The sequence below is a fragment of the Rhineura floridana genome, chromosome 7 (assembly GCF_030035675.1).
Source record: "Rhineura floridana isolate rRhiFlo1 chromosome 7, rRhiFlo1.hap2, whole genome shotgun sequence".
Taxonomy (NCBI): domain Eukaryota; kingdom Metazoa; phylum Chordata; class Lepidosauria; order Squamata; family Rhineuridae; genus Rhineura; species Rhineura floridana.
Window position 1 is genome coordinate 25,300,888 of NC_084486.1, and position 27,847 is coordinate 25,328,734.

Genomic DNA, 27,847 nt, shown 5'->3' on the forward strand with positions numbered 1-27,847 from the left:
TATGATACTAAGGTAAAAGGTCCGGTAAAAGGGGTGGAGGTCCACTCAGCCTTCCATCCATCCTTGGTCGGTAAAATGAGTACCCGGCATATGCTGGGGGGGGGTAAAGAAAGGCCGGGAAAGGAACTGGCAATACCACCCCGTATAAACGGTCTGCCTAGTAAATGTCGGTCTGCCTAGTAAACGTCGCAAGACGTCACCCTAAGAGTCGGAAACGACTCGCACTATTAGGGCGGGGACACCTTTACCTGTCAAGTCCAGTCACCGACAAGGAAAGCTGCCTTTCAGGGAAGCTCTGTCCTCCATAAACAAGAGGCAGCCCTGCTATTGGGAGGCTCAGTGAGCTTGCCCTGAAGGAGTTTTTGTTCCAACTTATTTAATTTACAAATGTTCCGCTTCACGCTAACAACCCCCCTCCTCCGTTACATTGCTGGACCCTTGAAAAGCTTTCAAAGAACTGTCCTTAAGGTTCCCTGGCCGAAACTGCAGGCTAGATTTACGCGATACGACGTTCAGGAGCGCAAACCAGTAAGGCTATAGTTACGAAAAGCCCCCTCCCCTCCCCATTTCCTCGCGCTCAAAGCCTAGCTGTCCACGCGCCTTGGCCCGTCCCTTTCGGCGAGAATATCCCTCCCTCTCTGACGGCGCGCGCTTCTCGCTGCCCAATGGAGGAGGCGGGGATGCTGTGCGGACTGCGGGCGGGATGGGGGCGCAGCAGAGCTGCAGCCGGCCCGGGACAAGCGCTTTGCACGGTTAACGGCGGCGGCTGCTGCGGGGACAGCCGCGCGCTCGGCAGGGAGTGCGAGCTGGAAGCAGGGGCAGGCGCCGGAGGAACCACCGAGGCTCTGGCGGGCTGGGATGAAGCGGGGGGCGGGCGGCTGTGGGGCCAAATAGCTTCCCGCGGAGGCGGCGGTAGCGGAAGAAGAGGCAACGACGGCTGCTGCTATTGCTGCTGCGCGGAGGAGGCTGAGGGCGGCAGGGCGGTGGTCTTCTCTGCGTCCGCCGCCGGGGAGTGGGGCTCGGAGCAGCTCGGCGGCGGAGCGACAGCTGGAGGAGGGATGGCGGCTCCCCAGGGCTACCCGCTCTCGGACCCGGGCTCCAACAGCGAGCGCAGCGCCGACTCGCCTTTGCCCGACGACGGCGGCTCGTCCTCGGCGGGCCCGGACCGCGCCCACTCAGCCAGCCCCGAGTGGGGCGAGGAGAGGTTCCGCGTGGACAGGAAGAAACTGGAGGCCATGCTGCAAGGTGAGCCGAGGGCGGCGGGGAGGGATGGAGAAAGGGTGGGTGTTGCAGAAGCGTCCAGCCAGCCCCACCGGGCGTCGAGGCAGCCTCACGACGTCCCGCTAGCCAGCCCGAGCACTTCTCTTCCTCGCTTGCTGTTCTTCGCTGCGGCTTTGAGAGCCCTCAAAGAGGGCTGTTAAATGCGTGGTAGGCAATCTCCTCTTCACCACGTAGCAGGATGCGGCAGATGACCAAGCCGCTGCCCTCTTGTGATAAAGCTAACGCCCCCCTCCATCAGGGTAGCTTACTCCCCTGTATGGGCTCAGTGGACAGACACCGGTGGGGGCGCTTTTTGCTTGCTGCACTGTGGGCAAGGCCAGCAGACGGCTGTTTTGTGAGGGGGGATGTGAGTTGGGGTAGGCTGACTCCCTAGTCCTTACCCAAATCTCCTTACTTCAGGGCCATCCCTCTCAGACTGACGCATCTCTGGGGGAGAGCAGAACCATCTATGCTACCCTACTTCTGCACCCTGATGTGTGTGTGTGTGTGTGTGTGTGATAATTCTCCTTACTGATTGGCAGGAGGCTTTTTTTAAAAAAGCCGTGCAGTCCTCCAGACAAGAGAGCTCACTCCCAGGTAGTTGTTGCTGCATGGTCTCAAGCAAAGAGAGAAGAGATTTTGGGGGGCTGTCCCAGGAATCCCATTGTGTGGGATTTTTGAGGACATTGCTGGTGAAGGCAAAGGAAAAAAGGGCACAGGACCAGTGATTAGAAACCCCCCAGCCCCAATTTTGAGGGGGAAACCCTCTCCCAATGACAGCACCCAGAAGTTGCTATAAAGGAGTGACTACTTTTCCTTCCTTTCCTTTTGTGGACTTCTGGGAAGAGAGTTTTCAAATGTGTGTGTGTTACATGGGCATTTGCAGGGGGAGTGTTTATCTTTTTTGATGGAAAAGATTTTGTTAGCAGAGCGGGGTGGAGAGAGGGTTGTCAAAGTGGGGAGGGGCTAGCAAAGAGGCTGGCCTTAACACATGGATTGGGGGCTAGAGTCACCTTTAGTGCTTGAGAATCTAGTAAAGCAAGGAATCAGCATTCTTTTATGTGTAACAGAATTTCCAGCCAAAAGCTTCCTTCCTACCGTATTTCAAACCAGAGTGTATTTTTCTCCACTCTAGGAATAATGTCTGCTCTAATTTGGTGTTTCTGGATGCTTCAAGTTTAGTCTCTCTCCTGTCCTTCCTATCCCAAAACGCCATCTAAAATGCAATGATAGAAATAGTATGGAGAGCACACACTGAAATATGCTGGCTCCAAGCTTTTTTTTCTTCTTCTCCCTCCTCCCACTTTCCTTCACAGCTTGTTTCCCAAACACATCCAGTCCCAGATGTGGATAAACTCTACAGATGTCAGTGCTTACAGCCTCTGCCCTTTTTAGAGGCTTGAAGTGTTTGTTTCATCAAACTGAGAAGTCTAGATTTGTCCAGACGCTAGGACTGTCAGAGGCCTGGTGCGATATGAACTTCTAAATAGCTTCTTTTTTGTAATAAGAAAAAAATGTGGTTTAATGATTCATACAGGCCCAAAGTTCTGCTTCACAAGTTTTCCCTGCCAACATCTTGGCTTTGCTTAACTAACAAATGCATTTTGCTGTCTGAACTGAATACTCTTGCATAGTATGAGTGATTGTCAATGTGATAAGACCACTGCTTCGTAACCTGTCTGTGGACAACCTCTACAGGAAGGAAAGGATTTTAGGAAACTGATTACTATAAAATAAGTAGTATTGGAGGCTTTTAGAAATTAAGCATAGTCAGACTTTCAAAAGTATTTGGAGTAGATATAATCTGACATGCATCCCCCTTCCCACGCAGAACCAAATAAACCACTCCACTTGTACTTCATCCTCCCAGTCAGTGGAATTCAAACTTCCTCTAGATCCTTTACATGTTGACCTTGTTGTTGTTGTTATGTGCCGTCACGTTGATTATGACTTATCTACCATTAATTTTGTGTTTGCACTTCTGTGCTATAGGCATTAATAACACTATCTTACAGTTTCGTACACTTTTGCAAGATGAGCCCAACAATCTCTTGCAGTTTTGGGCTGTAGGGGAAGATTGGAAGTGGTCTGTAAAGAGTGCTTTAGGCAGCTTATTCCCTATTATTGATTTTCCAATTGTGGAATCTGTAAGCATTTGTGCCATCCTGGAGTTCTGTGAATGAAAACTCATTGAAAGCTCAGAATGAATGAAAACTCACATAGTGTTGTTGATTTCATGTAATGTGGCAGATGGCTTAGAAAGTAACTGTCAGTTTATCAACAATGTGCAAATATTTAAAAGTGCATTATGGGAAAAGGTTTTGAGTTTTTTCTACAACTGTGGCCTGATCGTTGCTGATGATTATGGTGGGATGTCTTTAAATTTTGTTGTTTTGAATTATGTTACTGTTGCTGAAAGTTAACAGTCCTTGATAAAATACTTACAAAGACTCATTATAAAGGAGGATGTATAGATTAGAAAGGATTGGATAGGCATAGCATTTGTGTACTAACTGACCTTTTAATGGTCCTTGTGCTTTAGTGATGGAGACCAGAAATTATTTACAAACCTGTCCTTTGAACAAAACAAATAATTTCATCATAATATTTTGTAGTTTTAATATGCTGATTATATTGTGAGACACCTGTAGTATTTTTTGGTGGAAAAGCTGGATTACAATACTCCTAAACTTTGTAAATAAGCCCATAAAGCTCCCTAGCCTGCTGGGAGCTTTCAGAGGAGGGACAGAGAACTATGTGTCTCTTATAGCATCCTACACTCCGTCTGTGCTGAGGGAGGGAGCTTCATGCCTTATTGCCTGAGGCTTTAAGGTTAATGCTTTAATATGTCTGTTTTTGATAATATTGGAATGAGTAAAACATGTTTGAACTGAGATGTGAGTCCTAGAGCAGGTACCAACAGCTGGTTGCCATGATAATCAAATGTTCAGAGGCAGTTTACCTCTGAATGCCAGATGCTGGGAAAAACAGGTGCAAGCTGTTTCTTTCATGCCCAGAAGTGCTTGGCTTGGTACATTCTTTCAAACAGTCTGCAACTGGATGGACCTTTGATCTGATTCAGCACTGCTGCTCTTACAATGTATGTTAAGTCAGGGACGGGGAAGCTGTGCCCCCCCCCCAGATGATTTGGCCTACAACTCCCATTATAATTCACCATGCTGGCATGGCAGATAGTCTAACAGATGGTGGGCCACCGCTTCCCCATCCTAGATGCAGATCAGTTAACCACCAAAAGTGTGACATCAAACCTTTCTCTTATGGGGCAATCTGTTCTCATGATCCTTGTTCCCACTATTAAGCTGTATAAGATCTAGCTCTGCAACCTGTACAGAGCTAACTTATAATCAAAAACTTTAAAAGTCTTGCTATCCTGTCTTATGATCTTTGTGCCTTCACAATTGCAAAACATGTGGACTGAAGTCTCAATATTCCTTTCGGAATATTTTGTAGATCTCCTAAGTCTCTAGGCACACAAATAAATACTTTGTTGTTGCTGATCCACATTTTAAAGAATTTTTTTCTATTTTCCTGCCTCAAAATAGGAAGTCGTGTTTACTTTTTGCAGATATCCACGTAGCAGTGTTGCCTCTGTTAAGTTCTGAATGTTTTATTCAAATGATTGTGGCATAGCATTTGAGCGTCAGCATGATGAATTGTGGGTAGTAGCAAAGCAGTCAGTATGACTGACTATAATGTTTGGAATTTGTTCCAAATTAGATTCAGTCTCCTGGGGGTAGGTTAATCTTTAATCAGTTAATATTTTGTTTCGCTGATAGAGAGATTTTGGTATGCAGCTGAGCAGAGATCACAGTACTTACTGTAATGACTATAATTTAACTTTAAAATTGGGAGATGCCTTTAAACCCTAAAGGCATGGCATAGTCATTGGAAAGAAGTGTGTGTGAAAAACTGTGCTACTAGTCGATCAGTGATGAGGAATGGAACAGAACTTGCCGCATATGGTGGATAATGCCATGAAGTTTTTACCTGATGTGAAATAGAATTCTAGCTCTCTGCTTCCCCCACCTTCCTCCAAGGAGCTCAATGATGCCTCCTTAGTTCTTACAGCATCCCTGTGAGGAAGGTTAGACTGAGACACAGTGATTAGCCCAAAGTCACCCAATAAGCTTTGCAGCTCAGAGGAGGTTTGAACCTGGCCTCCCTTATCTGAGTTTAATACTCTAACCACTACACCACACTGGGTCACTCCTCCTTACCATTTAGCAAGAGGGCAGCACATACAGATTAGTTTACCACTTGCCAGGGAGAGTGACAGCTCATGCTACCAGTCTTTGGATGGAGTTGCCCATCTGCATGGTTTAGGCACTTAATTTTATTAAGTGATTACAAGCACGTATTGATAAATTACTAGTCAGATGGTTACCTGTGTTCTCCCACATATGCATGCCATTTAGGAGGTGGCCAAGTGTCTTCTGTTCTCTAGAAAATGCATTAAACAGCTGAGTTTTTCCTTTGTTGTCAGGCTTGTTTTCATATACTTTCTAAAAAGAAGTAATGTAATCCATAGTATGTATCGTCTCCTAGAACTGTTCATATTTTTACTGCTTCTGTTATAGTTACACTTGATGTTGTTTTCTTCTTCCAATCTGTGTCTCATGGTTTCATCTGCTTACAATACACATTGCCTCATACAAGGTATGCAGAAAAGCCATAATTTGTCCTATGGAGGGTTGGGAATTAGAGGAATTTTGCTGTGGAAACTACCATCTCTCTACAACTTCTCACCAGTGCATTATGCTTATTTTGCCCATGTATTTAATTTTTCAGTTTCGTCAGACAGGAGTACTTCCTTGGCTAGGTTGTGAAGCTGATAAGTAGCTGTGGAACAAGTGCCTGATGGATACATATACCAAAGCAGCATGGTTCATGCTTTGGTAATGCCTGAGGAGAGGGATGACATAGGTCACTAAATGCCAGCATTTCCCCCTTGCCCCCCCCGACTGGTGGTGCCTGAGCCATATGGTTCTTCTCTACAGACATTATCAGAGAAGAATTGGACCAGATCACAAAAAAGCAGTTTTTATATACCTTATTTTATAAATAAGCCTGTACCTTCCTTAAGTTGAAAATCTTCCTTAAGTTGAAACATCTGTACTTGACCAGCTCTTTAGACATGAGAGAGCCAGTGTGGTGTAGTGGTTAAGGTGTTGGACCAGGGTTTGAATCCCCACATAGCCATGAAGCTCACTTGGGCCAGTCACTGCCTCTCAGCCTCATGAAAACCCTGTTCATAGGGTCGCCATAAGTCGGAATCGACTTGAAGGCAGTACATATATATTTTTAACAGGCTTGGATAAAAGTGGGTAAGAGAAAAATCAACTCCTTTGAAATGTGGTGTTGGAGGAGAGCTTTGCGGATACCATGGACCGCGAAAAAGACAAATAATTAGGTGGTAGAACAGATTAAACCAGAACTATCACTAGAAGCTAAAATGATGAAAATGAGGTTATCATACTTTGGACACATCATGACAAGACATGATTCATTAGAAAAGATAATAATGCTGGGAAAAACAGAGGGGAGTAGAAAAAGAGGAAGGCCAAACAAGAGATGGATTGATTCCATAAAGGAAGCCACAGAGCTGAACTTACAAGATCTGAACAGGGTGGTTCACGACAGATGCTCTTGGAGGTTGCTGATTCATAGGGTCGCCATCAGTCATAGTCGACTTGAAGGCACCTAACAACAACAACAGGCTTCGCTAGGACCATTAACTTAACAATGAGACTTGTTGGATCACTTCAGCAGTTCCTTCTAGTGCAGACTCCCTTCTTACAGGATACGAAACCACAGGCTTGGAGGGGATCCAAAGATATAGTCCAAACCAACACCCCATCTTATAACAATACCCTCAGGAATCTTTTCCACACTGAATGGATTGCTGAAGGAACTGAGCATCTGGCATTCCAGGAGACATTCCTGTGACATCTTATAAGGTGCACCTCTAGGCACAGTGCAGGTCTGCTGGGTTCTTCTGTTGCCCTTTGTCAGGAGTAGCCAAAATGCTGCCCTCCAGATGATGTTGGACTTCAGCTCCCATCAGCGCCACCCAGCACAGCCAATGCTCAGGAATGATGGGAATCATAGTCTAACACCCCTGCCTTATGTGAACTGTCCTAAAACTCACTGTATCTGCATATTGCAGGGGAATACTTGTTATCTGTTGCTCCAGATGGCAGGACTGGAAGTAATGGGTGAAAATCGTGTAATAAAAAAAAACAGATTTTAGCTGAATGTTCTGAGAAACTTAACAGTAAGAGCTGTTCAACAATGGAAGAGACTGTCTCAGGTGATGGTGGGTCCTCCTTCACGGGAGGTGGTATTAAAGCAGAGGATGCAGGCCATCTGCCAGGGATGTTACAGTTGCAAGGTTCCTGCAGTAAGCAAGGGCTTGATCCAGGTCCTTCCATATCTTAAATTCTATGATGCTAAGTCCAGTCACCGACAAGGAAAGCTGCCTTTCAGGGAAGCTCTGTCCTCCATAAACAGAGGCAGCCTTGCTATTGGGAGGCTCAGTGAGCTTGCCCTGAAGGAGTTTTTGTTCCAACTTATTTAATTTACAAATGTTCCGCTTCACGCTAACAACCCCCCCCCCCGTTACATTGCTGGACCCTTGATAAGCTTTCAAAGAACTGTCCTTAAGGTTCCTTGGCCGAAACTGCAGGCTAAGTTTCTAAAGAGTCGTTGCAGGGTTGGGGCCACAGGCAGCGCGAGCAGGGGAGGGGGATTGCAATTGAGCTGGGCGGAGCCTTTCGCCCTACGACAGACGCGTCGAGATGGCGAGGAGTGCAGACTAGTAAGGCTATAGTTACGAAAAGCCCCCCCCTCCCCATTTCCTCGCGCTCAAAGCCTAGCTGTCCACGCGCCTTGGCCCGTCCCTTTCGGCGAGAATATCCCTCCCTCTCTGACGGCGCGCGCTTCTCGCTGCCCAATGGAGGAGGCGGGGATGCTGTGCGGACTGCGGGCGGGATGGGGGCGCAGCAGAGCTGCAGCCGGCCCGGGACAAGCGCTTTGCACGGTTAACGGCGGCGGCTGCTGCGGGGACAGCCGCGCGCTCGGCAGGGAGTGCGAGCTGGAAGCAGGGGCAGGCGCCGGAGGAACCACCGAGGCTCTGGCGGGCTGGGATGAAGCGGGGGGCGGGCGGCTGTGGGGCCAAATAGCTTCCCGCGGAGGCGGCGGTAGCGGAAGAAGAGGCAACGACGGCTGCTGCTATTGCTGCTGCGCGGAGGAGGCTGAGGGCGGCAGGGCGGTGGTCTTCTCTGCGTCCGCCGCCGGGGAGTGGGGCTCGGAGCAGCTCGGCGGCGGAGCGACAGCTGGAGGAGGGATGGCGGCTCCCCAGGGCTACCCGCTCTCGGACCCGGGCTCCAACAGCGAGCGCAGCGCCGACTCGCCTTTGCCCGACGACGGCGGCTCGTCCTCGGCGGGCCCGGCCCGCGCCCACTCAGCCAGCCCCGAGTGGGGCGAGGAGAGGTTCCGCGTGGACAGGAAGAAACTGGAGGCCATGCTGCAAGGTGAGCCGAGGGCGGCGGGGAGGGATGGAGAAAGGGTGGGTGTTGCAGAAGCGTCCAGCCAGCCCCACCGGGCGTCGAGGCAGCCTCACGACGTCCCGCTAGCCAGCCCGAGCGCTTCTCTTCCTCGCTTGCTGCTCTTCGCTGCGGCTTTGAGAGCCCTCAAAGAGGGCTGTTAAATGCGTGGTAGGCAATCTCCTCCTCACCACGTAGCAGGATGCGGCAGATGACCAAGCCGCTGCCCTCTTGTGATAAAGCTAACGCCCCCCTCCATCAGGGTAGCTTACTCCCCTGTATGGGCTCAGTGGACAGACACCGGTGGGGGCGCTTTTTGCTTGCTGCACTGTGGGCAAGGCCAGCAGACGGCTGTTTTGTGAGGGGGGTGTGAGTTGGGGTAGGCTGACTCCCTAGTCCTTACCCAAATCTCCTTACTTCAGGGCCATCCCTCTCAGACTGACGCATCTCTGGGGGAGAGCAGAACCATCTATGCTACCCTACTTCTGCACCCTGATGTGTGTGTGTGTGTGTGTGTGTGATAATTCTCCTTACTGATTGGCAGGAGGCTTTTTTTAAAAAAGCCATGCAGTCCTCCAGACAAGAGAGCTCACTCCCAGGTAGTTGTTGCTGCATGGTCTCAAGCAAAGAGAGAAGAGATTTTGGGGGGCTGTCCCAGGAATCCCATTGTGTGGGATTTTTGAGGACATTGCTGGTGAAGGCAAAGGAAAAAAGGGCACAGGACCAGTGATTAGAAACCCCCCAGCCCCAATTTTGAGGGGGAAACCCTCTCCCAATGACAGCACCCAGAAGTTGCTATAAAGGAGTGACTACTTTTCCTTCCTTTCCTTTTGTGGACTTCTGGGAAGAGAGTTTTCAAATGTGTGTGTGTTACATGGGCATTTGCAGGGGGAGTGTTTATCTTTTTTGATGGAAAAGATTTTGTTAGCAGAGCGGGGTGGAGAGAGGGTTGTCAAAGTGGGGAGGGGCTAGCAAAGAGGCTGGCCTTAACACATGGATTGGGGGCTAGAGTCACCTTTAGTGCTTGAGAATCTAGTAAAGCAAGGAATCAGCATTCTTTTATGTGTAACAGAATTTCCAGCCAAAAGCTTCCTTCCTACCGTATTTCAAACCAGAGTGTATTTTTCTCCACTCTAGGAATAATGTCTGCTCTAATTTGGTGTTTCTGGATGCTTCAAGTTTAGTCTCTCTCCTGTCCTTCCTATCCCAAAACGCCATCTAAAATGCAATGATAGAAATAGTATGGAGAGCACACACTGAAATATGCTGGCTCCAAGCTTTTTTTTCTTCTTCTCCCTCCTCCCACTTTCCTTCACAGCTTGTTTCCCAAACACATCCAGTCCCAGATGTGGATAAACTCTACAGATGTCAGTGCTTACAGCCTCTGCCCTTTTTAGAGGCTTGAAGAGCACACAAAGGAGGGCCTTACTACGATTATTTGGATATACAATTAAATAAATAATTTGGGCATTATTTTTTGTAATGAGGGTTATCGTTTATAGGCCAGCAATATTATGTACTTTATTCTAAAGTTTTATACATCCTTCAGAGCTTTTAGGAAAAGGTGGTATAAAATGTCAGATCAACACAACACATTTGTTGTGCTTGAGTTGAGCAAAAGTAAAACTGGCAGTTTTAATAAGTTTTCATATACTAGTATTAATACCTATTTCAGATGAAGGTACTTGAAACAGCATTAAGGCTGCAGTTCTGTGAACTCTTTCTTGGGAATAACTCCCACTGAACTCAGTAGGAGTTATTTTCTACTAAACACACATAAGTTAAGCCTCTGTGTGGAATCAGAAATTCTGAAAGTGAGAACTATCTTTAGCTATCTTTGCTGCTTATCTGGTGCTCTTGATAAACCAAAGGGGCTACAAATTATGGCTGGCCTTGGTGGCCAACCAGAAATTGCGAGTTGCCAAGCTCCTTTGCAAGGGGTGGAGTTTTGTTCTTGACTTTGTGCTCCTCTCCAAAATGCTGCATGAGGTCAGGGATATAATTAATAATAATAATAATAATAATAATAGCATTTATATACTGCTCCATAGCCAAAGCTCTCTGGGTGGTTTAGCACAATTAAAAACAAATATACAAATTTAACACATTCAAAAAAACATTAAAAAACACATGCTAAGATGCCTGGGAGAAGAGGAAAATATTGACCTGATGCTGAAAAGATAACAGTGCTGGCGCTAGGCACACCTTGTCAGAGAGATCATTCCATAATTTGGGGGCCACCACTGAGAAGGCCCTCTCCCTTGTTGCCAGACTCCCAGCTTCCCTCCGAGTAGGCACTCAGAGGAGGGCCTTGGATGTGGAGCGTAGTGTATGGGTGGGTTCGTGTCGGGAGAAGCGTTCCATCAGGTACTGTGGTCCCAAGCCGTGTAAGGCTTTATAGGTTAAAACCAGCACCTTGAATCGAGCTCACAAACATAAAGGCAGCCAATGCAAGCGGGCCAGAATCAGTTTTACATGTTCGAACTGTCTGTTCCCTGTTACCAATCTGGCCGCTGCATTTTGCACAAGGTGAAGTTTCTGAACCGTCTTCAAAGGCAGCCCCACGTAGAGCGCATTGCAGTAATCTTACTTGGAGTTTATCAGAGCATGGACAACTGAAGCCACCCCTCCCCATTTCCATAACTAGAGTTGAGCAAGCAGATTGTTCTACACTCTGCTGTCCAGCACAAAAAGGAACTCCCATGTTCTTCAGGGTGTGCTATGCTCTGGAGATGCTTGGAGTGCCTTGGAAGGCTAGTTCAATTGCGGAGATAGTGTTTGCTTCCTTCTCCAGATTCATGCTTTAGAGGAGAGCTAGTTCTTGTTGTGGTGCTGAGATATCAAGGCATTCTGAGCATCTTGGAAAGTTGGTGCCATAATGACAAGTCCCAGAATTCTCCAGAACCAGAGAGGAAGGCTTGGGCTCATTGTCTTGGCCTGTGTTTTTGAGGTGCTCTATAGAGTCCAGTATTAAAACAATCTGAATCCTCCTACAAAGCCTGGAACAAATAAGGGACTGGGGATTGTACTTCCAGTTGTCCTGCACTTTCAAGGTATGATATGCTTCCAAACTGTTGTGTAACTATGGGGCTTGAGTTTGCAATGCTCACCAGAGGGTGGTACAGCACTCTGTGGGAATTTTGGACCCCTTTAATAAACTGATAAATGTCTTGATGATCTACTGAGCAAAGTCTTATTTTTTCCTCAAATGTGGGTTATTATTGAACAATGTTGTACTTGCTGTGAGGTTTTCTGAGAGAAAATGACAATATCCAGCTTATCCCATCTAACAGCCCTTGTTTGAATGTAATGCTAAGCCAAACCACGCCTTAGCATGAATGAGCAAATGTGCGGGCTCTTGGAGAGTGGTTTGCAGCTACTTTACTCCCTTGCAGCTTTGCTACTGTGCTGAGCTAAGCTATAATTTTGCTCAGTCTATCATCCAAACCCAGGCTCATTGTTTAGCTCTCTCAAACAAGCCATGAGCTGTAAACTATAAGGCAAACCTTGGTTATAGCTCATGGTTTGTCTGGGAACAGCCAAGCCACAAGGCTCAGTTCAGTCAACATGCTAAGCAAAATCATGGCTTAGTTCAGCGCAGCAGCAAAATAACCGAGAAGAAATAAAATGACCACAATCTCCTCTCCCATACTTTATCTTACCTTTATATGTGAACCAGGCCACCAGTTACTCAACCCGGGTAATTTGCTAGACACCAAGAACTTCATTACAAATAGTTTGTGAGCTTGAGGGTCATGATTGACTTAAATAATTGCATTTTTAATGGAATGTAATTCAGCTAATATCGTTTCCCAAGCATGATGGATTCTAAGCAATGGGGCACTTAATTGGCATTAATTCTAGACTAGTGCTGGTATTAAAGGTATTAAATGAGAAAAAAATCTGGGATAAGTGACATGCGCCAGCAAGAAATCTTGCCTGGTAAATACAGAAATCTTAAATTTTAAAACACATTGAATTTGAGCTGCTGTGTATTAACAGTCAGAAGTCATGAGGCCAAACAACTGCAGCAGATATCTGAGCAGGGTCCCTTGTAGATGACATGTAGTCCATGCCCCATATTTTACTCACATATATGTTATTGAATGTAATCTGCTGTGAAGAATAACTGTGTGGTGGTAGTATTGTGCTGGTGATGTAGTGTTAACTTAGGTTATTGCTGAACTTTCCCCAAAGGCTGTGCTGTCTAAACTTTGCCAACAGCAGTTTGTTGATAAATTGCTTTTGGGAGGTGCAGCAGTAGTTTATTGCACTTTGCCTGGCATGCTTATAAGAGACAGCATAGGACATAGGAAATTGCCTTACACTGAATCAGACCAATTGGTCCATCTAGCTCAGTATTGTCTACTTTGACTGGCAGTAGGTATCTAAGATTCCAGACAAGGTGTATGTCCCAGTCCTACCTGAAGATGCCAGGGATTGAACCTTGGACCTTCTGCATGCAAAGCAGATGCTCTACCACTGAGCTACAGCCCTTCCTCACAGATAGTTTGGGACTAGAATGCAGTATATCCTTGCAAGTTCCACAAACATTAGCAGTGCACAAAAATCTTTACTAATCTGCCTGTCCACATGTACCTGTGTTAGTCATTTGTGGCACGTTAGTGGCCTGGAAGGAAAATGCCGATTATATTCTGGTTCCCTACCTGGCTGTGCTCACCACAATCCTGATGTAATATCTCTCTCCTACAGAGAAATAGGTGTCCTTTTCAAATGCAGGGCCTTTCAGTACTATTTTGTTCACTTCAGGGAGTTTGCTCCAGTACTGAAAAATTTAAATGGCAGCTGAGAGAGCAACAAAAATATTTTCCCCACCTGCAGTGACACTGCAAACACTGCAGAAGACAAGTCAATTATTATTTTTCTTTAAAACAAATTTGAGGGCTAGTAAAACTATCATTTTCAGAGAACTCAATCATCAAAATACTGATGCCTCAACTATAGGGTTATGTTTTTCTTGTGTTACTGAAAATCGGATAAAAGTAGCTGTGAATGTAGTTAAAGCAAACCAGAGATGCTGGCTAAAGGCAACATTCTAAAACTTTCTTTCAGTAAATGTGCCTGTAGCTTTGCATATCTGTTGTTGTTTGTTGTTATGTGCCTCCAAGTCAACCACGACTTATGGCGACCGTATGAATCAACGACCTCCAAGAGCATCTGTCGTGAACCACCCTGTTCAGATCTTGTAAGTTCAGGTCTGTGGCTTCCTTTATGGAATCAATCCATCTCTTGTTTGGCCTTCCTCTTTTTCTACTCCCTTCTTTTTTTCCCAGCATTATTGTCTTTTCTAATGAATCATGTCTTCTCATTATGTGTCCAAAGTATGATAACCTCAGTTTCATCATTTTAGGTTCTTGTGACAGTTCTGGTTCAATTAATTCTAACACCCAATTATTTGTCTTTTTCGCAGTCCATGGTATGCGCAAAGCTCTCCTCCAACACTACATTTCAAATGAGTTGATTTTTCTCTTATCCACTTTTTTCACTGTCCAACTTTCACATCCATACATAGAGATTGCAAATAGGGTAGAACGATCCTGAATAATCCTGACTTTAGTGTTCAGTGATACATCTTTGCATTTGAGGACCTTTTCTAGTTCTCTCTCAGCTGCCCTACCCAGTCCTAGCCTTCTTCTGATTTCTTGACTATTGTCTCCATTTTGGTTAATGACTGTGCCAAGGGATTGATAATCCTTGACAAGTTCAATGTCCTCATTGTCAACTGTAAACATAAATCTTCTGTTGTCATTACTTTACTCTTTTTTACGTTCAGCTGTAGTCCTGCTTTTGTGCTTTCCTCTTTAACTTTCATCAGCATTCGTTTCAAATCATTACTGGTTTCTGCTAATAGTATGGTATCATCTGCATATCTTAAATTATGGCTATTTCTCCCTTCAGTTTTCACACCTCCTTCGTCTTGGTCCAGTCTTGCTTTCTGTATGACATGTTCTGCATATAGATTAAATAAATAGGGTAATAAAATACACCCCTGTCTCACACCCTTTCCGATGGGGAACCAATCGGTATCTCCATATTCTGTCCTTACAGTAGCCTCTTGTGCGGAGTATAGGTTGTGCATCAGGACAATCAGATGCTGTGGCACCCCCATTTCTTTTAAAGCATTCCATAGTTTTTCATGATCTACACAGTCAAAGGCTTTGCTGTAATCTATAAAGCACAGGGTGATTTTCTTCTGAAATTCCTTGCTCCATTCCATTATCCAACGTATGTTTGAGATATGATCTCTGGTGCCTCTTCCCTTTCTAAATCCAGCTTGGACGTCTGGCATTTCTCGCTCCATATATGATGGGAGCCTTTGTTGTAGAACCTTGAGCATTATTTTACTTGCATGGGATATTAAGGCAATAGTTCAATAATTACTGCATTCCCTGGGATCCCCTTTCTTTGGAATTGGGATCTATATGGAACACGTCCAGTCTGTGTGCCATTGTTTAGTTTTCCATATTTCTTGACAGATTTTTGTCAAAATTTGGACCAATTCATTCTCAGTAGCTTGTAGCAACTCTATTGGTATGCCATCTATTCCTGGTGAGTTGTTTCTTCCAAGTATTTTAAGAGCAGCTTTCACCTCACATTCTAAAATTTCTGGTTCTTCATCATACAGTTCCTCTGTGAATGAATCTCTCATTTTTGCATCTCTTTTATAGAGTTCTTCAGTGTATTGCTTCCATCTTCCTTTTATTTCGTCTCGGTCAGTCAGTGTGTTCCCCTGTAGATATTCACCATCCCTACTCTTGGTTTAAATTTCCCTTTTATTTCTCTAATCTTTTGGAACAGGGCTCTTGTTCTACCCTTTTTGTTTTCCTCTTCTATTTCTATACAGTAACTATTGTAATAGTTCTCTTTGCATACTAGTCATTGTATTGTTGCATTTAGGGTTCTGACTGTGTTTCTATCTCCTTTTGCTTTTGCTTTCCTTCTCTCTTTAACCATTTTAAGAATTTCTTCAGTCATCCATTGAGGTTTTCCTCTGTTTTGAACTAGAGGTATTGTCTTTTTGCATTCTTCCCTGATAACGTCTCCAACCTCATCCCTTAGTTCTTCTGGTTCACTGTCAACTAAGTTTAAAGCCTCAAACCTGTTCCTTATTTGATCTTTATATGCTTCTGGGATGTTATTTAAATTGTATTTTGGCATTATGATTGCTTTGTTCTTCTTCTTTAGCTTTACTCTGATAGTCGATACGATCAGTTCATGATCTGTACCGCAGTCTGCTCCTGGTCTTGTTTTTGCAGAAAGTATGGAACTTCTTCATCTGCTGCTACCAATTATATAACCAATTTGATTCCTATATTGACCATTTGGTGATGTCCACGTGTACAGTCGTCTTTTTGGTTGCTCAAAAAATGTGTTTGCAAGAAACAAATTATTGGCTTCACAGAATTCAATAAGTCTTTCTCCTGCTTCATTTCTGTCTCCTAGGCCCCATTTCCCCACAATTCCTAATTCTTCTGTGTTCCCTACTTTTGCATTCCAATCCCCCATGATGATCAGCACATCTTGTCTTGGTGTGTGATCAATTTCTTCCTGTACTTCTGTGTAAAATCTCTCCAATTCCTCTTCTTCTGCGTTTGCTGTTGGAGCATAGACTTGGATGATGGTTATGTTGGTAGGTTTCCCATTTAATCTCATTGATATCACTCGCTCAAACCTTGCTTTGTAGCTCCTAATTGCTTTTGCTGCATCACTTCTCACTATTAAAGCAACCCCATTTCTTCTTAATTTCTCATTTCCTGCATAAAATATTTTGTAGTTGCCTGATTGAAAATGTCCCATTCCCATCCATTTTAATTCACTCACCCCAAATATTGTCATGCTGATGCGTTCCATTTCTTGCTTGACAATTTCTAACTTTCTCTGGTTCATGCTTCTCACATTCCATGTTCCTATTGTGTGAGTCGTACAACTCTGTACTCTCTTTTCGCATCCGTGTGCATCAGCCTCTGGGCTTCCTTTCGGCTTTGACCCAGCTGCGTCATTAGTCACAGTGCTACTCGTACTTGTCCTTTGTTCTTCCCCAGTAGGTCATTGAGTGCATTCTGACCTGAGAGAGAGAGAGCGAGAGCGAGCGAGCATGGTGGGACTCTTGCTGGCTTCCAGCCCTCTGGGGGTCTCACCCTCTCCTCCCTTCTTCGGTGGGGTGGCTCCCCCCCTTCCTCTCTATCTGCGTTTGCAGGGTGTGTTGCGGGGTGTATTCAGCAGCAGCGTTCTCTCCTCCTCTCCTAAGGTGGTAAGAGCCCAGTGCTCCGTGCCTGGCTTTATCACCTCTGTTCCCAGCCCCGTGGCGCCCTTGCAGCGTCTTTGGTCGCACCACCTCTATCCTCCAGCTCCAGCATGCGGCCTCTGCTATCTGCCGGCTGCTGCCATGGCTTGTCCTCGCAGCCATTCTCTGCCTCAGCCGCTGGCTGCACCTCACTTTCCCACTCCGGAGCACGGCTGTCCCTAGCCTCCTGGCCTTGCGCTGTGCTCCTGCCTAGCCTCCTTCCTTTTTACCATCGCCTCTCAGTGGCTTTCAAGGGAGCCCTGCAGTTACCACCTCCCCTTGGTCATTAGCTTCTGAGGATCTCGCAGGCAGCCGCATGTGCGGCGGCTACTGTCCAGCTCCCCCCCAGACAACTTTAAGTGTGCTTAGGCAACAGCGGGCTCCACAACCGCCATTTTGGTTTTGGATCCCTTTGTTTTGAATCCCTGCCATTTTTGAATTTCCCACCCTCTATAATATTCCCTTTTTTTCTCCTGGCTGACTTCCTCTGTTGTTTGAATTGAGGATGGTGGTTCCTCCTTTCCCATTTTATTACACAGTAACAGTATTCTTCCAAGGGATTGATACTAATGAATCCACAGTATTAAGGATAGTAACCCCCCCCTGTGGGTGTGTACCACCACTCTTTTTCCTGCCATAGTGCACAACAACAGTACAGCACCCTCCCTAGTGGGCGTGTACTAAGATACAGTTTTCTTCAGCTAGTGCACAGGACTAGTACCTCACCCCCCTCCACCTGTGGGCATGTACTGCGATCCTTTGCCTCATACAGTGAACAGATATATCTCCTCAGCTAGTGCACAGGACTAGTACCACACACCCTTCTCTATCTCTGGGCAGGTACTGCAATCCATTGCCTCATATATTGCACAGGAACAGGATTGTGCCGCTCCCTTCTCTCTCCTTGGAGGCACATCTGCCTGGCATTTTTAGATTGTGTCTACTGTGCACATCCACCTGCCTTGCTGTGCGTTACAATGGCAGATCAGCGACCCGAGACAGACCTGCAGACAGGTGATAACATCACAAGCCTCAGTTGCATCACACAGCTTCTAAGCATAAGCATTCCAAGCTCCACTCCAAGGCTGTCGCCAAAGCCAAACACCTTTCTACTCATACTGCCTCCAAGCGAGTTCAATACGTTTCAGTTGCAGATTCAGAGGACACTGGTAAACAGGTTTTGTCAGCTCTTTTTCACTCACCTACTGGCTCATCAGGTGACGAGTTTGAGGGGTTCCCTACCCAACCAAGCTTGGACTGCCCACCTCAGTCGAGGGCGATGACATCTCACCAATCAGGTCAGCCTCACCTGACCCAACAAGGGCAAGCTCTGGCCTCGGAGCCTCAGGCGGCCGTACCTGATCCTCTCCTAGGCCTGCAATTAAACCCCGAGTTTCTTTCCCAGATGAAGGATATACTAGGGTTCCTCTCCCAATTACAGCCAGTTCCCCAGCAGCAAGTGCCTCAGCGGCAGCCCAGCACAATAGGTCATCATGTTCCCAATGATGATGTGCCACCTCCCTCTCCAGACCCTTTTGATGTTGCCAGAGGTAGAATTGGAGGACCCCTTGACCTTTCCTCAGACCGAAGACGATGAATGGAGTGAAGAGTCAGAATTGGAGGAGGACTCTTCCTATCGTCTCTTTGACTCAGCTATCTCCCGCTGTGCTGAAGAGTTTTGGACACGATGGGACTCCACGCCGTGCTAACCCAATCCCCCGCCCCTCCTGTGAAGGGGGCCAGAGTCCTCAAGTCTCCCAGATCGGTGGAACACTTCATCCCAGTCCCAGATCCCATTGACAAGCTGGCCAGAGAGGAATGGGGTCGGCCATTGCGCCCACGTTGCTTCTCTGCCAGGGCCAAAGGACATTATACTTTAGCTCCTGAGTTGATGGCTTACCTGAACGTCCCAGGAGTAGAATCTCTAACTTGGTGTCCAGGTCTCTCCTCCCAAAAGAAGGAGACTCCCAGCTTAAGGACCCATCAGAACGGCAGCTAGACTTCGCCCTGCGAAAGAACTATGAAGCCCTCGCCTATTCCATTCAAGCGTCTGTAGCGGCGTCCATCTTTACAAGGGCCTCTATGATGTGGCTGGACAAGCTCTTGGAAGACCCGAATCCAGACCCAACCAAACTCAGAAGGGATCTGATCAAGCTGCACAAAGCGGCGGCGTTTGTAGCTGATGCCTCTTTGGATGCGTCACAACAAGAAGCACGAGCACTGGCTGCAGAATTAGTGGTGCAACATACCCTCTGGCTTCATCACTGGGATGCAGATACCACAGCTAGAGTCAATTTATCCATAGCCCCATACTTGGGAGCGTTGCTGTTTGGCGATCAAGCCCTTAAAGTAGTCCTGGTAGATTCTAAAGACAACAGAAAGCCTACCTTAGCCACTTTCAAAGAAGACGACCGCAGGCCGTTTCGGAGATTTGCTCCATACCGACCTTTTCAGCCCTTTTGAGGAGTGTGGCCTGGGGAGCGAGGCAGCGACTTCCGTTTTACAGACTTCCGTGCTTCCAAGGGAACCTGGCACAAACAGCGGTTCCAGGGCAAGGCTCAGTACCAGAGACGTCAAAGCCTTTCCACTTCTTCATATGGACGGGGAGCGTGTCAGTGTCGGCAGTTCTGACACCATCCCTATAGGAGGCAGGCTACTGCACTACACAGGAGTCTGGCTAGAGCTAACCCATGTTTCTTGGATCAGAGATCTTTTATCTCAAGGTTACAGCATAAAGTTTTGGCTGACCCCCCTGGACAGATTCCTCCCTTCCCCCATTCCCAAAACCCAGGAATGGCATAGGGTCATGCAGGAAGCAATCCGACATCTCCTAAACATAGCGGCAGTAGAACCATACCCACCAGCAGAGAGATCGCTAGGTGTTTATTACGTCCTGTTTGCAGTTCCCAAGCGCGATCTGTCGTGGAGGACGGTTTTGGACCTCAAGTTCGTCAACCGCTTTGTGACGTATCGACGGTTCAAAATGGAGTCCCTTGCCTCAATTATACAGGTTCTACAGCAGGGAGACTTCTTGGCTTCCATCGACCTAAAGGACGCATACCTCCACATACCAATCTGCCCTGCCCATAGACAGTTCCTGAGGTTCACCTTTGGCCACCATCATTTTCAATACACGGCTGTGCCCTTCGGGCTTGTGTCGGCACCAAGAGTGTCCACCAAGGTGATGGTCACCCTGGTGGCCCACCTCCGCCTACAGGGGATCCATATGTACCCCTACTTGGATGATCTATTGCTTCGGGTAGACTCCAGGGACCAAGCACACGGCCAGGTTCTTTGCACCCTCGACGTTCTCAGGACCCACAGTTGGTTGGTCAACATCAACAAGAGTCAGCTACACCCGACTCAGCGACTACAGCATCTCGGGGCGATACTGGACACAGTACAGGCCATGGTCTTTCTATCACTGGAATGCATCACAATAATCAGAGACATGGCAAGGCTCCTGCTACGATGCTCAAAGGCGGATGTGATGTTTCTGGCAAAGGTGCTGGGAATGTTCATGTCCACCATTCACATCATCCCATGGACATGGCACCATACTCAGCCTCTCCAGTGGGCCCTATTACCTTTCCAAGCGGACATTGCTAATTCCAATCATTGCAACATTCACCTGGATTCCCCCCTTTGAACATCTTTCCAGTGGTGGGAATGAGCTCGAAACCTTAGCAGGGGAACTCCGTTCCGAGATCCGGACAGGACTGTAATCACGACAGACACCAGCCCTAACCGGCTGGGGGCCCCACTGCAACTCCCGCTTTGTCCAGGGTCAGTGGTCCAGTCTGGAACAATGTCAGAGTATCAACTGGCTGGAATTGTGTGCAGTCCATCTGGCTCTTCGACACTTCTAGCCAATCTTCCAGTTGAAACATGTCCTGATCAGACAACACCTGCGTAAAATCGCATTTGAACAGACAAGGGGGAACCAGATCACAAGCTCTCCAGGCGGAAGCAACCCAGATCTTCGACTGAGCCAAAACTCATCTGATGTCTCTGCAGGCAGAACATCTCAGTGGGACTCTGAACGTGACAGCCGACTGGTTCAGCAGGCAGCAGGTGGTTCCTGGAGAGTGGAAACTTCACCCAGTGACGTTCAACCTGTTGTACATAGAATGTGTCTAATTTCCAGAAAGACTACAAATGGGTTAATGCATCTGTAAATGTCAAGGCCCTAGCCGCTGGCAGAGCAGCAATAAATAAACCTTGATGCCGAAACAGCTATGTGGGAGTGGGAGTTAGTAGGAATGAGAGTGAGAGCTGTAATTGGAGACCGTGAGGCTGAAAGAGAAAGTGTTTGTAACTATCTGTGTAGCCTATTGAGATTAGAAAGTAAAAGTCTCATCTTAACCAAAGAACTGGATCGGTTTCTTTCTTTTCTTACACACACTCAGCCACATTCTTGAGCCATTCACACACGCACACACAACACAACCTCCTCCAGCGCCGCTTCAGCACCTTCTCGATGGACCTCTTCACCTCGAGTCACAATTGGCATCTGCCCCGGTACTTCCCGAGGTATCTGGAACAGACCGCGAAGTCAGTGGATGCACTGGCGATACCTTGGCCGGACGGTCTCCTGTACGCCTTCCCTCCAATTCCTCTCCTGGGCAAGACATTGAGAAAGCTGAGACATGAAAGGGTGCAACTGGTTCTGCTGGCCTCATACTGGCCTCGCCGCCCATGGTTCTCAGACCTGATTGCGCTGTCAGTAACAGAGCCTTGGAGGCTGCCAGTCAGGCCAGACCTACTGTCTCAGGGACCTATCTGGCATCCAGACCCCGAATGGCTGAGTCTGACGGCTTGGCGTTTGAACGGAGGCAGCTGATTAACTCAGGCCTATCTCAGTGGGTTGTTGATACCATTATGGCGTCTAGAAGGCCATTGACAAATCACATTTACCAGAGTATGTGGCTCGCCTTCTCTAAATGGTGTGCAGGGCAAGGTTGCCGACCTTCTCAAGCTACGGTACAACAAGTTCTGCAGTTCCTTTATAGGAGCCTGAAAATGGGACTCAAAGCTAACACCTTGCGTCATCACGCCTCCACAATCTCATCAATCCGGTCCGCCTCCCCTCTGGGAGCATTGTCATTGGTGCATCGTCTCTGCATCTTCCACAAGGACTCCGTTGTGTTGCATCCAGATCCATCCTTTCGTCCCAAGGTCAGCTCAACTTTCCACTGTAACCAGGACATTGTTCTTCCTTCATTTTGTCCTAAGCCCAGTCATCCAATGGAGAAGGCCTGGCACTCACTTGATGTCAGAAGGGCCCTCAAGATATACCTCTCTCGGACTCAGGACATAAGATTGACAGAGTCACTATTTGTATCCTTTCACCCAAGGATTCTGGGGAAAAAGGTCTCTAAATCTACCCTGTCTTGTTGGTTGCGCGCCTGCATTGCCCTGGCGTATGAGTCACTAAAATTGCCAGTGCCTAGTAAAATAATGGTGCATTCCATCAGGTCAGCTGCCACTACTGCGGCTTTTGCAACCAACGCAACTCTGGCAGACATCTGTAGAGCAGCGGTATAGTCTACTCCAGACTCGTTTATCAAACATTATAAGATAGACCACTACACGTCTGCCCAGGCTTCCTTTGGGAGGCGAGTTCTGCAACAGGTCCTTTCTCATGAGTAAGCACTGAGTAAACTTTGGGTTGTTCCTCCCTTTTGGGGGCTGCTTTGGTACATCCCATGTGATGGCATGCTACCTGGGGAAAACGGGCCATTGGCCTTACCTGAAGGGTGGTTTTCCCAGGTATCCTGCCATCACGGCCCTCCCATTTGGAGGATTTTTGAATGTGGATGTCACCTACTACAGTATATTGTTCAAGTTTATCTTTCAGGCAATAGAGGTAAGTCAGGATTTCCATGTTCGTTAGAAATGTTTGCCCTACAGGGCCAGCTTTGTGTTTTCCTTGCTGGCAGGCCTCTTGGCCATTGCATTTCTCTCAAGATGTCTTACACCGGACTCGTCGCCAATAAAACTGGAGTAGGAGGGTTCGCTCACTACAGATCTGAACTCCAGTACATTCTTGCCTTCGGACGCTAGATGGCGCTATGACTACCCATGTGATGGCAGGATACCTGGGGAAACCACCCTTCAGGTTATATTCTGAGTAGACCCATTGAAATTAATGGACCTAAGATAGTCGTGTGCATTAATTAATAGTAGATTTACTCAGTTGGATACAATTCAGGGAGATAAGGACACCAGTACAAAAGGTTAAATTTATTGTTTTCTAACCCTTATTATGATTTCTAAGCTGCTTCAGGATTTTTCTTAACTCTCTCTAAAGTGTTTCATGTTACCAAAGGTCCATCCCATGGACAAACAGTAACTTTGACATCTAAGTTGGAGTGAATCTGAGCAATTGTATCCGCAGATTGGTGCCAGCATGTCAAGTGGCTGTCTCCACCACAAGAACCAAAATGTAACATACTTCTGACCACTCAGAAAACTCCATTGGACAACTCTGTACAGATGGGATGGTGACAATTTTGCCACTATTACCACCTCAGAGTAGACTCTGAAATGATCACTAGCCCATGTTCACTCATATTCATTTCAACTCATTGAAATGACTTGACCTTTGTGACCCATGCATTGGTAACCTCAGGATTGGACTACTGTAATGTGTTCTATGTGGGCTGCCTTTAAGGTTGATCCAGAAGCTGCAGCTAGTGCAGAATGCAGTGGCTAAGGTGCTGGTTGGGGCTGCCTGCTGTGAGTATTTAACACCACTTTCGAAAGAACTGCACTGGTGGCCAATTGTCTATTTTTTTTTTTTTACAATAATTTTTATTCAAATTTTCATAAAACATACAAAACAAAATCATAAAACATTCAAAGACAAAAAACAAAACAAAACAAAAATGATTAAACAAAAAAATAAAATGTTGACTTCCCATTTGTCACAGATCAAATCAGTTATAGGTCTACAATATATAACAATCCTGTCTCTTAAATTATATTATAAAATCACTTTCCTCCAGTAGTTATCTTAATTAATCATCAAATCTCATAAACATTACTTTATTCTTTCCACAAAAAGTCAAAGAGAGGTTTCAATTCTTTTTTTTTTTAATAATTTTTATTCAAATTTTTCCAAAAACAAACAAAACAAAGTCAAAAAGACATAACAATACATCAACAAAAAATGAAAATAAAATAGTTGACTTCCGATTTGTCGCAGATCAGCTATAAGTATATAATATACATCAAACCTGTCCCTTAATGTATACATACAGAGTCCCTTTTCTCCATAGGCTGTCTTAATTAATCGTCAAATCCCAGTATCATCATTTTATTTTGATCTTTCAACAAAAAGTCTAAGAGAGGTTTCAATTCTTTAAGAAATATATCTATCAATTTTCCTCCAAATAAACATGTCGATTAATCCATCTTGTTAATAATAATAATAATCTTATTGTCATAACCATAGTCCAAATAAACATATCGATTAATCCATCTCATCAAAATCTGTTAGGTCCAATAATTTCAATAGCCATTATTCCATTATCCATATTAATTCCATCTTCAATAGTCCTGTTAAGTCCAGTAATTTCAGTGTCCAATCTTCCATTATCAGTATTCCATAATAATCTTGCTGTCATAGCCATAGTCATATAATAAGAGTCTGATGGGAATTTCCTCTATCCCAAATATTTTCTTGCCATCAATTCTGAATAAGTTGCTGAAATATTGTTGTAAAGTCATATCTCTGTTCTTCTTTTTTACAAAATGCACTGGCTCATCTCTTGAGAGTTTTTCCATTGTCACATGGCTGCAGTTAATTTCATAGATTTTCTCTATATCAAGCTCCATCACATCATTCCAGTCCAGAAGATTATCCAAGCCATTGATAACTTTATCTCTAATATCTTCATTAATTTCTTCAGAGATAACGTTAAATTCCAAACAGTAGATTTTATTTCTAATATCCATAAACTCCAGATCTTTTTCCAATTCCACATTTGTTCCAATCTCCAGGGCTTGTATCTTCCCTTTATTTTTTCTTTTCTCATCTCTGATCTCATTCTCCTCTCTCACAGGATCCCCTATTTCTTTAAGCTCCTGCGTCATTTTGCTCAGTTCCATTTTCAGCTCCTTACTGCCCTGTCGCAGGGTTTGTTTCGTTATCTCAATCTCATCCATTATTTTCTGAAACATAATTACTTCCAGATTCTCAGCCACTTTCTTGATTGCCATTTTTAAAACCACGAAAACAAAACAAAACAAAAATAAAGAAGAACCACTTCTTATTTCAGCAACAATTGGGTTAATATTCCAGGCTTGATGACATCACAGTATAAACAGAGCAGCCTGCCTTATCTCTCTATGTTCAAGAATACAAAACAAATTTAGTTCCCAGCATCAAAACAGTTAGTGGCGTCGTGAAGAAGCAGATTCGTCAAAATAAAATAGACCAAAAAGAGAATAGTCCCAGACAATATAATGTTCCTCGGAATAGAAATCCCTCTTCTGTTTATATCTTTAGAATGCACTTCCAGGACAGCTTTTTGCAATAGAAACAGAGATAAGCTGTTAATTTCGTGAATAACAGAGAAGAGTTATAGCTCACCCAGAAGTTCTTTAAAGCTGATTCATTTGACAAATCTCTTTTTGCTGCAACAATTTAAACCAAGTAAAAAAAATAATAGAAAGAAGGGTGCTTGCCTGTTAGTCTGTTTTCTCTTTGAAGAAAAGATAAACGTATCGCATTAATCAGATAGAGCTTGTTCAGAAGTCCGTCCGGCATTGCTGGCTGGACCTTTTCTCATAAATTAATGAAATCCAGTCCTCCCAACAAAAACAGGCTTTTGAGGTTGATCTCTACGTTTCTCCCTGCCCGGGAGAAATTTCATCAGTCAAAATAAAAAATGTTCTGACTGATTTATATCTGAATAAGCTTCTTTTGAGGCGGGAGCCCGTCTCAAAAGCAGGCACAAGCGAAGTCACCCTTCCTGGAAGTCAACTTGAATATGCTTTCTTAAAAGCTGTGATTAACACTAGAAACTAGAAAAAGGCTGGATGTAATATACATGCAATGATTTTGTTTTAACTATCATGATAAAAGGTGCTTAAGAGTTTGTCACAGATGTAAAACAATTTATAATACTTGAAATGAAGTTGGTGTTCAGAATAAATCAAATTCTTGCTCCTTCGGAATAGGTAGGTGTGCAATGCAGGATGTTTCTTCTTTGCTATATAAATACTTCATAGTAATAATAAACCGCTAAAAGGATCCAAGTCTCTCTCTCCATGTGTCTAGGTTTTCAATGAACCTCTGTAATACTTTGCTTAGCAAACCAAAATACTGAAGTTTTAGGTTAGCAGTCTGGATTCTGTAGTAACCAGGACATCTTTAATAGAATTTACATTTTGTTTCATGTGTGCATAGCAGGAAAGGATTCAGTTACTTTTTCAGCTTTCATGTGCCAAATTTGCTGATTAGGCTTTCCTATAGAAAAATAAATACATGAAATGGACTTGTGGGAGTTGTAGTTCTTAAAACATTCTTGCATTCCTTTGTTAACTATTCTAATAATACAATTTCCTCAAATTTCAGTGTTTCAGTAGTATAACTGGCTATCTTGGTTTGGCATGAATGTCTTGGCCAAGTATTGCTGGCTTGCACATTTTTGTTGGTTACATTATAATCTTTACCTATCATTGGAAAATATGTCCTCTTAACTGCTTATTGTGGACAGTCTGATTAAAAACCTGCATGTTTAGTGAATAAACATGCCAATGTTTATCTCTTATACAAGCTAGAAAACATAATTATCTTCAGAATTCTGCATGGTTCCTATTATGGAATAGGAAATGGGGACTGTGTATTCTGTGCCAAGAAAATGCAAATTCTGCAATTGGAATAATTTGTATAAATGTGCATACCATTAACATAATGTTTTTCCTCCCCAAGAAGTTTGGGGACTTGTTTGTAAGGAATGAGGTAAAGAGAATATGGGGAGAGGAAGACGTGGAAGTTGAAAACTAAGCAGGGTCAGAAGGGGTAGTGAGTAATTCAGGCTAATCACTAAGTGCCTCCACACCTCTGTAGTCCTGTCCTTGGGTAGGGAGGCACTTCCTTCTTGTTGGGGGCAGAGCTGCAAAATTTCTTAGCTGGGCACTTTCACAGATGGGCTTGAATATAAATCTCCCTCACCATTTAATGCCTTAATTAATGTATTGAAAGAAGGTTTTCCCTCTTTCTCCAGATGCATAGTGGTATGCTTCCACCTTTGTGTGGGTGGAGATGGATTGCTGTTATCATTGAAAAGTTGTAGCAAACTGTTTAAAAGCAAACCAGAGAGGATGGGAAGTTTTAAAAAGAGAAATATTTGGCTGTTATTCTCTCTCGCTGTTAATAAGGTAAGTCCCTTGCCTGTGAAGTTGCCACAAATGACACTTTGTCCACACCACTTTTCCCCCTTTGCTTCTTTTTGCTCTCATCTAACCCAAAAATGTGTTGGTAAAGGTCTCTGGAGAACATTTTGCATAACCCTAATACAAATAGTTACGTGGTGGAGAGTTGTTTAGGGCATTAAGGGATCATTTTGTAATGGTATACAATCTTAATCAAGACTACCCCCAGAAATTGGATCAGGCAAACACTCACACCATGTAAACTAATTCATAAAAATAAAATTATTTGTGCCTGTTCATTGCTACTCACTGTCACCTCCTTAGAATGGCT

General features: G+C 45.1%; 1 protein-coding gene across 3 annotated transcripts in view; it reads left to right on the forward strand.

Moving 5' to 3' along the window:
• The first annotated feature begins 440 nt into the window (after window positions 1-440).
• The window catches only part of BICC1 (BicC family RNA binding protein 1), a 180,091-nt gene continuing 152,684 nt past the window's right edge, over window positions 441-27,847 (forward strand). The window contains exons 1-2 of one of the 3 annotated variants that reach the window (XM_061635061.1): window positions 441-983; window positions 8,531-8,813. In XM_061635061.1, coding sequence (XP_061491045.1) covers window positions 666-983; window positions 8,531-8,813 — 601 coding nt within the window. In that variant the 5' untranslated portion in view covers window positions 441-665. Of the gene's footprint in view, window positions 984-8,059; window positions 8,814-27,847 lie in introns of those variants that run through there. The other 2 variants (XM_061635059.1, XM_061635060.1) reach the window with 2 other exon arrangements.